The sequence below is a fragment of the Onychomys torridus genome, chromosome 13 (assembly GCF_903995425.1).
Source record: "Onychomys torridus chromosome 13, mOncTor1.1, whole genome shotgun sequence".
NCBI classification, from domain to species: Eukaryota; Metazoa; Chordata; class Mammalia; order Rodentia; family Cricetidae; genus Onychomys; species Onychomys torridus.
Genome location: NC_050455.1, coordinates 38,860,890 through 38,873,277, shown reverse-complemented (window position 1 = coordinate 38,873,277; position 12,388 = coordinate 38,860,890). Strand labels below are relative to the sequence as shown.

Here is a 12,388-nt window from a genome sequence, read left to right as displayed (position 1 = left end):
CTCACACACTAAGAAGAGCTTTGCAAAGCAACCCAAATCCCCTCCTCTCCTCTCAAGACAGATCTCCATCCAAGCAAAAAGCATGGTACAGTCCAGAAAAATCTCAGAGTAAAAGATAAAAGAAAAGTGGAAAAGAAGAATAGAGTTATCTGGACAGCTTCAGAATTGACTTCAAGCCATATGCTCATGTGCTCATCATGAATTCCTTATATGTGAAACTCAGTCTTATTCCAAAGCCAATCATAATCAGTTTCTGAAGACACACCACCAATTGTCTCCATGATCAACGACGGAGTGACTGTTTCCAGGAGAAAGGCTAAGGGGGAAGGGAGGGAGAACGGGTCTGTAGGCAAGCTTCAGGCACCTCCCCTACTTACAAATTTCGATGTGGCTGTAGATGCCGCGTGACTGGTGTGATTTTGTGAGACTCCTTCTGAATCTACCTTATGTAAAACTTCTATTATACCACTCGTTGATTCTACAATTAAAAAGACAAGAAAAGATAGAGATTTGCTGTAAAATCTGAGTAAAGAAAACTACAATATGCTAGAGAACATCTACCACACACTTCCACTGGCCCTCCCATTCCAGTGGGTGGCCCCACAACCATGGTACCGAACTGGATGGGTTAGGAAAACAACAACAAAAAAGTGGACAGGAAGTTGAGGGTGGGGTAAGGGTAAGAGGTTAAAAGGTGGATATGGGAGCCATTAAAGGATAGAGTGGGTAAATAGGACCAAACATGGTACACATACATGGAATTTTCAAAGAATTAATTTAAAATATATTTTTAAAGGTATTCCACATAGCTGGGCGGTGGTGGCGCACACCTTTAATCCCAGCACTAGGGAGGCAGAGGCAGACGGACCTCTGTGAGTTCAAGGCCAGCCTAGTCTACAGAGTGAGATCCAGGAAAAGCACCAAAGCTACACAGAGAAACCCTGTCTCAAAAAACAAACAAACAAACAAAAAAAAGGTATTCCACATAAACTGGATTCTACTTGGTGGTACAGTGCTTGCCCAGCATGCCCAAGGTCCTGAGTTCTACCCTCAGCACCACATAAAATAAATACATGTAAAATGGTCTCTGCCTCAAAAGAACTTAGCATGTGGTTAATACGCCAGAAACAAAGGCAGTAAGAACAGTTACGTTTGCTGTTCACATGGTAGTTCAGCTAACAGAAGAACAACACGGCCCAGGATATCTGGGAAAATCTTGCCGAACATTCGAGGTCTGACCTTTCCTGAAGTCCTAAAACTATGTACAGGTGAGAAGGAGGAGGAGCCAGGACGGACGGGAGAGCAGCAACCAACGTGCTGACTCAATGCCACCCCGATAACTAAACAAGAGAGCTAAGCGGGAGCAAAATCCAGATGAGTGCGCGTTTGGGGCAATGAAGAAAACTGCATCCGATTGAGAACATGCGGCTAGGAGAGATGGCTCCAAGGTTAAGAGTGCATTCTGCTCTTATGGAGGACCTGAGTTCAGTCCCCAGCACCCACACTGGTGAGTTCACAACCTTTAACTCCAGCTGCAGGACATCTGATGTCCTCTTCTGAACTCCAAAGTCACCTGCACCTGCACACACACACACACACACACACACACACACACACTTAAAAATAAAAAAGAGCATATGGCTAGAAAATGGAGGACTCCAAAAGTAAGCACCATTTGGGCATATAGCACCAATGAATACACACCCCACTACCATCCATCCACCAGAAACCCACCAACCAAACACACAGGACCGAGAAACACTGAGGAAACTGCCTATGAGAGCATCAACACTCTACTAAGGATGAGAGTCCTAGCACCCAGTGGAGCAGAAACTATGTATGTACCCCAGCCCCAAGTGTCTGCATCAGCACAGTTGGAACAGATGAAACTGCTTATGGAGAAGACAGCTTGTCGCCTCTGCTCCCTGTCCAGGACCAAATGGCTGGGACTGTACCTTGAATGGTCTGTGGCTTGCTGGCATTGTTGAAGTCGCAGATCTTCTCCCAGCTGTCCCTCACTGCCTCGGGAGTCATGGGCTGGTTTGTCTGTCTGACGATGGCTCCGAGGGTCCGCTCCCAGCGCACTGGTTATGGAGACAAGACTAAGACACTGAGCACAGAGCTTGAAGAACAAAACGTAAGATGCTGGAGAGCCATCTTCATGAAAAAGTAAGATCCTAGAGGAAAGACATTCTGGCTTCTGAAGAGCTCTACCAAAAACCTGAGAATGCATTTCTCTTTAAAAGCCCATTAGCAGAAATGTCAGGTTTTTAAAGAAAGATCTGCAGCGGAAGGGCAGGGGAAATGAATTGGCATGAAGTATAAGAACATTTATGGACGATAATGCTGTAGTAAAACCTACCACTTCATAGGCCAAGTTAAATAACACAAAATTAAATTTCAATTGAGAAAAGAAATATCTGAAGCCAAAGAGAAGACTTCTCTAACTGTCAGGAACTGTCACTAGCACAGCCTCCTGCTGAACCTGGAGACTCAGTCACCTGTAGTCACACCCACCACAGATCCCTTAGCCAAAGGCACTCCCCTTTCCTTGTCTGTATGTGATGACTGGCCGGACAGTGGCTGCTGCCGCTGCCCACTGAGAACTAGACGTGGCAGCAAGCAGAGGTTCCAGTTACAAATCCTGGACTACACAGCCACCAACAACTCTCCTTCAACCCTCCTTGGCTGGCCCTCCAGCCCCACAGCCCCACACAACTTTGCAGGGTCACGAGAAGTACCGGTGCTCCTAAGTTCTCTTGAGAAATTGAACACTGTCTTCTTTTTTAAACATTCCGTAGGAATAACTAACTGCTAACAGCATTGGAACATGATGGCGAGCAGGCACTGGTGGCCACTCAGTTTAAGACATCTTAAAGGGGTGAAAAAGATGCCAAGTTTCTAGATTTGTTTTCTTCCTGTAAAAGTGCCCATATGTGGCTGTCACTGCAACATTTACCTTGCTATTTTAAATGCTATTTAAATGCCATTAATAAAATGCTTGAGAAATATGTCACTTCATGTTTAACTCGACTGAAGTCACTGATGCATGCATATATATTCTACAATATGTGTAACAATGTCCTCCAGTGATAGAAGTTGCCTAAATAACTCAATTAATTCTGTGATTAATTGTGATACCAGCACACAACTAAAAGCAAGAAACAAGCTGAGATTCTGAATTTTCTACTTTTTTGTTTTGTTTTGCTTTGTTTTTCAAGACAAGGTTTCTCCATGCAGCCCTGGCTGTCCTCGATCCACCTGCCTCTGCCTCCGAGTGCTGGGATTAAAGGAGTGCGCCATCATACCCGGCAATTTTTCACATTTTCTAACACTATAAAGCAACTACACTATTTGAAGCTCAGAAGGTTTAAGAAAGAAAATATCAAGAGTGAAGCAAATGAATTTCCTGGGGGGGGAAACAATTCCCACAGACCAGCTGCAGCTTCTGTCCCTGAAAGCTGTGCCCTGTACTCTCTTACTCACTCCTGACATCCTACATTCCACAGAGAAGAGAATCACATGAGAACTGGAGAATCTGTCTGTCCATCTAGAATGGGCTCCTCCCACCTTTCAGACAGCTCTCTCTCCTCCACTCGCTGTTCTGGTGAGACAGGAAGAAGCATGAGGGATGCCAGAGTCACTGGAGTATAAACGTCCACCAAAAGGAAACCACAGTATCTGAAGAGAATAAGACAAACCAGCCGCTACCTAGCAGACAAGTCCTTAAAAGTACAAGAGGCTGCAGAATAACTCCCTGTTTTAGTGTGTCTTGCTGGACAGTATTCAAGTCTGAGTATGTGAACACTAGTGATTAAGCAAAATCCTTATCCATCTCTAATGGCTAGATAGGTTATAAAACTAAAAAAATCCATCACAAACCAAAACCCAGCAGAGACTTACATTTTCCAATCCAGCCTGCTCCAACCTAACAAAAAGAAGGGAAAAAAAATCACCTGATGTAAATCATTAAGAGAACGTTTTAATTATGCGGAGGTCTAGGACGCTAGATGACAGTGAGTAAGGCATTCAGCTCTGCACAACCCCCTGGTCTAAGCCTTCGCAATGCTGACGACATCAAAGCAGCAGCCTGCAGCAGGCAAGGCTATGGGGACACATGAGGTGAGATAAGGCAAAAGATCACTTTCTATTTCCACAGGAAGAGATACTATGTTTTCTTTCTGCGATATTTTAGAGGTCATTCAGGTAAACCTGGGGCGGGGGGGGGGGGGGAGTATCTGATTGAGGAAACGTATACTTTCACACACTACTATTGGGCAGAACTTACCGGAATTCCTCATGCTTAACAGAAGAAACACATGAGCAGCAGACAATGCAGTGGAATTAGCTCCAACATTAAGATGTTTCATAACCTTTTGCCTTTACTGTGTATGCTGATTTAAATAGGAATGACCCTCATAGACTCACTCATGTGTTTGAATTCTTGGCCCATAGGGAGGGGCACTATTAGGAGGTGTGGCCTTGTTGGTGGAAGTATGTCATTATAGGTGAGGGCTTTGAGGTCTTATATCCTCAAGCTATGCCCAGTGTGGTACACAGTCTCCTTCTGCTGCCTGTGGATCAAGATGTAGAACTCTCAGCTACCTCTCTACACCATGTCTGCCTGCATGCCACCATGGTTCCTGCCATGTTGATTATGGACTACACCTTTGAACTGTAAGCCAGCACCAAGTAAATGTTTTCCTTTATAAGAGTTGCCATAGTCATGGTGTCTCTTCACAGCAATAGAAACCCAAACTAAGACAATGTGCTCACACCTTTTATAATATATCCAACTAATAGTGGATTAATCAGCTTTAGTTTTGACCACAGGCAAGGGTGATGGGGAATCAGAGAAAGAGACAGATTCTTAAGAAGGCAACTTCAAACTTTCAAACATCAGCCTTTCAATGAACAATTCTTAAACTGTTTGGACTGGTTACTTAAAAGCAAGCCTGCACTGGGCACCTTTCTAACTGACCAAAGCTTTAAGGTAAACAATATGGCTAGATATTTCCTCCTAAACATTCATTCTAAATTTGGGACCACCTGGAATCACCTTAGCTGACCACAAAGTGAAAGCCGACATAGCAAAACGTGGTTATTCTCCTCTGCTAGCTGGAAGACACGGGGTGCTTATCCTGCTTAAGGCTCAAGTCATCCTGAGCAAAAGAGTTTCCAGTGCCCACCGCAGCAGACACTATGAGTTTCCACTGCCCACCGCAGCAGACACTATGTTTCCAGTGCCCACCTCAGCAGACACTATGAGTTTCCAGTGCCCACAGCAGCAGACACTATGAGTTTCCACTGCCCACCGCAGCAGACACTATGAGTTTCCAGTGCCCACAGCAGCAGACACTATGAGTTTCCAGTGCCCACAGCAGCAGACACTATGAGTTTCCAGTGACCACCTCAGCAGACACTATGAGTTTCCAGTGCCCACAGCAGCAGACACTATGAGTTTCCAGTGCCCACAGCAGCAGACACTATGAGTTTCCAGTGCCCACCGCAGCAGACACTATGAGTTTCCACTGCCCACCTCAGCAGACACTATGAGTTTCCAGTGCCCACCGCAGCAGACACTGAGTTTCCAGTGCCCACCTCAGCAGACACTATGAGTTTCCAGTGCCCACAGCAGCAGACACTATGAGTTTCCAGTGCCCACCTCAGCAGACACTATGAGTTTACAGTGCCCACCGCAGCCGATACTGTTTCCAGTGCCCACTGCAGCAGACACTATGAGTTTCCACTGCCCACCACAGCAGACACTGAGTTTCCAGTGCCCACTGCAGCAGACACTATGAGTTTCCACTGCCCACCGCAGCAGACACTATGAGTTTCCAGTGCCCACTGCAGCAGACACTATGAGTTTCCAGTGCCCACCTCAGCAGACACTATGAGTTTCCAGTGCCCACCTCAGCAGACACTATGAGTTTCCAGTGCCCACTGCAGCAGACACTATGAGTTTCCAGTGCCCACTGCAGCAGACACTATGAGTTTCCAGTGCCCACTGCAGCAGACACTATGAGTTTCCAGTGCCCACCACAGCAGACACTATGAGCAGACCTTCTCACAGCAGCCAGCTCTTCATTATCCCTCAGTTGGCCCGACTTCTGTTCTTGCCAAGTAGACTTTATGTCCTGCCTTCCATCTCATTAGAATCTAAGCCTTTCCTCTGGTTGCCCGCTAGCTCTTCAGAAGGTGGTCAAGGGTCAGCATCTCTAACTTTGGACCATCTCACCTGACTGAGGTGTTTCTCCAGCGATCTGGTAATAACATCACCTTTAACCATATTGTGAGTGAAGTAACAAACTACAAACTCTCATCAGAGGCCAAAGTAACTGCAGCAGTTGGATAATCCGCATCTACCACTAACAACTCCAGGAGTCCATCAGAACTGAGCAAAGCATGCTTTCAAGTTTAAACTCAGGTCATTACATATATTTCTTACTATATTTTTTAATTATACACATCAAATATTACTCATTTTTTGAAAAGTCCACCAGAAAATAACAACATAAGAATTTATATGTATGCATGATGTCAGTTGTATGGTTACAGAGATGAGGATATATATAAAATATCCACCTAAAAGAATAGTCTATGTAAAATGCACACCTAATACAAGACTAGAAGGAGATATTTCAAAAAATCAGTAGTTCTCTGGGTAGTAATTTCTTCTATTTACATTCCTATGTATTTCAGATTTCCACAAAGATGATATATTATTTTGTGTAGTTAATAATAACATAATTATAAAGAAATAAGTAATAAATATTTTGATTCCTAGCTAGGTAAAAAGAGGTCAGACCAAATTTCAAGTTCCAAGTGGCTCAATACCATTAAAGTTTTCTATCCTGTAAAACTGAGAGCAAAGTTCTTCCTATGTTTAATTTCCATAGTTTACATTCATTTGGTATGATTAGAAAGGTGGAGGCATGTAGCTGTGCTCAAATATAGGGACCTTTTCTCCTTAATTCATTCATCAGCTTTTAATTCAAATAAACTTGGCTAATAATATATTACTTCAAACTGAGGCAGGTTCTTTCACTATTAAGTGTTTTGAATGCTATAGTCTATACACTATAGGTTCATTATTGCCAGAGTATCAAAAATGGAGTAAGGAGAGATCTAATATACAACACTTTAGGCTAAAATAAGGAGATCAGACATAAATGGACATTTAAAATATGTAAATTAGCTAGGTCTAGTGATGTGCATCAGTTAATCCTGCCTTCCTGAGCAGCTGAGACAGGAAGAGCTCAAGTTCAAGGCCTACTTAGGTATGAACTAAGTTAAAGGCTGGCGGAGGTGAGACCCTGTCTAAAAATAAAAATATAGACATACTAGAGCTGAGACTGTGACAGAGCCCTTGCCTTGCACAAGACCTTAAATTCAACCCCTAGTACAAATGATTCCAACAAATGGTGGGACTGTTTGTAGCTTTTGTTCTTATAATAAACATGGAAAGCTTCATAACAGGGAAAAATAGAAAAGCTTACTGCTGAATTTACAATGAGCAAGCTGTATTTATTGATCTGTCACACTCAAACATGATTTATAAGTAAAAGTGGAGGAAGGAAATACTAGACTACCATGCCAAGGGTCGTTAATGATTTATAGTTGTCACAAAGACCCCAAGAAAAAGAAAGTTCTACAGGGTAAATTTACACCATGACCCTGCGAGCTGGCAAGTGTTAGGTCAAACGTTCAAATCCTGCCTAGTTGACTTGAAATGTCTGTGTTATCATTCAGCTTCTTAAATCAAGAGACTTTATATTTTACTAAACACATCAAAAAAGTCACAGTACAATTAGGAAAAAATATTAAAAATGGAAAGCTTTGAAAAAAGGATTTATAATGATAGTGTCATGTTCTTAAAAAAAAAATTTACAAAGGGGGCATGGATCCACACTTGTCTGTTTAAAACAGGGTCTTGCTATGTAGCACAGCAGAACACAAACTGACGTCCTCCTGCCTTGGCCTCCAGAGTGCTGGCTATATATACAGTGTGTTTAACAGTATAGACAGCATATACCACCTTTTCTGGCTTAACCCTTGTTCCCTAAACAACATATACATAATATTTGACAAATCAAATCAGACAACTAGCACAGACTTTCCTAAATGTAAGCATCTGGGAAATACTAATATGCAATCTTATTTAAAATGTAGATAAACAATGCTTTAGAAGAAAAACAGAATTTCAAAATACCTCAAACAAACCACCATTTTCCTTACAGCTCTCATGGCAAAGCCAAAGTACTAGAGGGGCCACGTAATCGGGCTTCAGCGCTTCCACAATATCTGAAATAGATACAAGGACATCTATAAGCAAGAGCACATACAGGTTTCATAAATCATTTTACTTTCTGGAGAGATTTTACATAAATAATAAGAGATTTTGTTAAAATAAATGTGAACAAAATTATGTCTAGATTATCTATTATTATTATTAATCTACGCTTAAAAGATTTTAGAGCTTTTTCATCCCAACTGAGAAAAATCTAACATACTCTTGAGTTTCTCCAAACACAATATGCCTTTCACTGATGGGTTGCATATATTCATTGCAAAAAAAAAAAAAAACATTATCAGAGCTGCCTAGGCAAGAACTGTTGAGAAAAATAAAACAAAAATTGACAATCGTAAGTACTGTTCACCCTCAAAGTCATTTTACTCAGCGTGCTGCTTAACAAGAATCTAGGACACTGCAAGCATTTAGCCAGTGAAAGCACAGATGATAACTGAGATGGAGCACGCAGCTGTGCAGGAGAGGAAAGCCTCTAAGAATGCTCTCCCAGTGCACTCTTGTGAGCAGCATGTTAGTGCAGACAGGGCTGCACAAGGAAAGCGAAGACCTGGACTCCAGTGTCGGCTCTGCACGTACAAGACTCAACTCCCTGCTCCCGGGTCCTCCTCAGTAAGCTGGTAACTTAAAGTACTTTCCCTGCCTATGGTACTAAGATGTTCCAAGCTCAAATAAGATGTGACTATATCCTATAATACCTTATTTGTTTATAATGCCTTATAGCTGTACCTAAAAGGATTGTGCAATTTTTAATTGATATAACCAAATACAATTATACTTAAATGAAAAAAAAAAAAAAATGTTTGGCTTTTCAAGACAGAATTTCTCTGTGTAGCTCTGGCGGTCCTGGAACTCACGCTACAGACTGCCTGCCTCTGCCTCTGCCTCCCGAGTGCTGGGATAAAAGGCGTGTACCACCACGATCCAGAGAAAATTTTGATATAAAATCTACTTGCATGCTATATGCAGTTTTGCTCACCAATCTTTGCCAAGGCAACTCTACTTTTCTCTTGAAAAACTGTTACTTTGTTGCTCAGGCATCAAGGATGCAATTATCACAAAAGACACTTAAAGGAATCCCAAACAGAGAAAAGGAAGAAAGTCGAAACCAAGAGAATGCAGGAAAGAAACTGCATGGCAGGAACAACAGAGGAACCCAGAACTAACAAGAGTCTACCCAGCTCTACAGACCAACAAACCCCTGATGGCGATGCTGATAACGCTAAGAAGGAGGAGGAGAACCATGACAGTGAGTCGGAAGAAACGAACAAGAGTCCAAGCAAACAGAAAAACTATGAAATTAAAGGAATTAGAAAACCTCTCTCAATGGTCCAAAATGTAAATACTTTTAATTTCCCAATTAAATTATGCAGATTCACTGACTGGGTTTTAAAAAGATGCTTCTTTTGTTGTCTCTGGAATAGACTTCACTGGCAAAGACACACACTGAGGAAAAAAACAACCTATGTCAACTTACCAAGGAAGCAGAAGTTAGACAAACACCAGTGTAGATATGATGGTAACAGAAAAAGTAAGCTTCCAGAGTAGTCAGAAGAGACAAAGACCAGCGGAACATATTAATAACACAGACAACCCATAAAGAACATGGGACTGGAGAAACAGCCCAGCGGCTTAATGTGCTTGGGCTGAACTGTGAGGATGGAAGTTTGGATCCCCAGAAACCCACATAAATGCCAAATTGGGGTGGCACCCTGCCTGTAATTCTAGCCTCAGAAGGCAGTGACAGGAGATGCCAGAACAGGCCGGCAAGCAAGACTAGCTATACTGGCAAGCTCCTGATTTGATTGAGAGATGGTGCTTCAATGTATAAGATGAAAAGGGAAGATTCCCAACATCAACCCGGGGTCTTCACATGCACATAAAACACAAAACGCATGCATGCATATGCACACCCACATCCACACATGTAAAAGCATGCATACACAAACAAATGCACACCACACATATACACGCATGCGCCAACCCCACAGCTCCCCAGAGTTTTCTTGGGAGTGAGCAGCAGGAAATATTAGATAGAAGGATTTATAGTGCGGAGATAAACAGAAAATAAAGGATAGACACGAGAGGGCCTGGAACCTATTCCAACGGCCCCCGACTGTCTCTGCCCCAGGGTATTTATAGAACTGCCAAGGGGTGGATCAAAAGACCTCCCCCCAGCTCAGCCAAGTGCAGACCATTTCAGACACCTGCACTCAGGCCTAATCATCCTCTATGCGGACCTGCTGGGTAAAGCCAGGAGGAATCTGAAAACAGGCTCCCACACATAGTGAGGTAATACAAGAAGTCAGTAGCAAGAGAAACCATAGAAATACACAAAACTTACAGACTGAAGACTTTTGAGTGACCAGTGTGGGTCACAATGAACAAATCAGATAGAAGCATTAATATCTTATAACCAAATATAAACAAAGTCATAACTTATCAGAACTTGAGACCTCTGATGGTTCCAAACTAGGACTCCAGCCCATTTAAACAAATAGAAAGTTAACCATAAAAGTACAGAATGCTTCTCCTCCCCAATACCACACAGCCATATGAACAATGCTCTAATGTAGCAACAGCAGACTACAAAACAGAGTGTTCCATGACACAAACACTATCTTAACAGTCTCTAAGGAACCCAAACGAACAGCAGGGTAAGCACAAGTGCTTGGAGAGACGCGGGATACAAGGAACATACCTAAACATAATAAAGGCAATCTACAGCAAGCCGACAGCCAACATCAAATTAAATGGAGAGAAACGCAAAGTGATTCCACAAAAATCAGGAACAAGACAAGGCTGTCCTGTCCACTCTCTCCACATCTAGTCAATGTAGGACTTGAAGTTCTAGCTAGAGCAATAAGACAACAAAAGGAGATCTAAGGGATACAAATTGGAAAGGAAGAAGTCAAAGTATCATTACTTACAGATGATATCATAGTATACATAAGTGACCCCAAAAATTCTACCAGGGAACTTCTACAGCTGATAAACATCCTTAGTGAAGTGGCTGGATACCAAATTAAAAAAAAAAAAAAAAAAAAACTTCCTATATACAAACGATAAACAGGCTGAGAAAGAAATCAGGGAGACAACACCCTTCAAAGTAACTACAAATAATATAAAAGGTCTTAGTGCAACTCTAACCAAGCAAGTAAAAGACCTGTATGTGCTAAGAACTTCAGGTCTTTGGAGAAAGAAGTTGGAGAAGAAATCAGAAAATAGAAGGATCTCTCATGCTCATGGATCGGCAGGATTAACATAGTATAAATGGCCATCTTAACCAAAAGCAATCTACAGATTCAACACAATCCCCATGAAAATCCCAACACAATTCTTTACAGACCTCAAAACAACAATACTCAACTTCATATGGGGAAAAAAAAAACCCAGGATAGGTAAAAACAATCCTATACAATAAAGGAACTTCTGGAGGCATTACCATCCCAGATTTCAAACTCTACCACAAGGCTGTAGTAATAAAAACCACATGGTATTGGCATAAAAACAGACACAGGGATCAATGGAATCAAACTGAAGACTCAGACATAAATCCACACACTTATGGACACCTGATTTTTGACAAAGAAGCCAAAACTGTACAATGGAAGAAAGAAAGCATCTTCAACAAATGGTGCTGGCATAACTGGATGTCAACATTATAGAAGATTACAAACAGATCCATATCTATCACATTGCTCAAAACTCAAGTTCAAGTGGATCAAAGACTTCAACATAAACCCAGATACACTGAACCTCATAAAAGCGAAAGTGGGAAATAGCCTTGGATGCATTGGAATAGGAGGCATCTTCCTGAACAGAACAACAATAGTGCAGATACTAAAATCAACAATCAATAAATGGAACCTCATGAAACTAAACAGCTTCTGTAAGGCAAAGACACTGTCAATAGGACAAAATGGAAGCCTACAGATGGGAAAAGCTCTTCACCAACTCCACATCTGAAAGAGAACTGATCTCTGAAATATATAAAGAACTCGAGAAATTAGACATCAACAAATCAAATAATCAAATTTTAAAAATGGGGTACAGATCTAAACAGAGAATTCTCAA

General features: G+C 42.0%; 1 protein-coding gene across 1 annotated transcript in view; it reads right to left on the bottom strand.

Annotated features, from left to right (window-relative positions):
• Hsd17b4 (hydroxysteroid 17-beta dehydrogenase 4) overlaps positions 1 to 12,388 on the bottom strand; it is an 81,836-nt gene that overhangs the window by 40,426 nt on the left and 29,022 nt on the right. Inside the window, exons 9-12 of the mRNA XM_036204869.1 lie at positions 8,216 to 8,307; positions 3,904 to 3,928; positions 1,956 to 2,084; positions 378 to 478 (exon numbers count right to left, since the gene is read on the bottom strand). Of these exons, the coding sequence (XP_036060762.1) occupies positions 378 to 478; positions 1,956 to 2,084; positions 3,904 to 3,928; positions 8,216 to 8,307 (347 nt within the window). The remainder of the gene's footprint in view (positions 1 to 377; positions 479 to 1,955; positions 2,085 to 3,903; positions 3,929 to 8,215; positions 8,308 to 12,388) is intronic.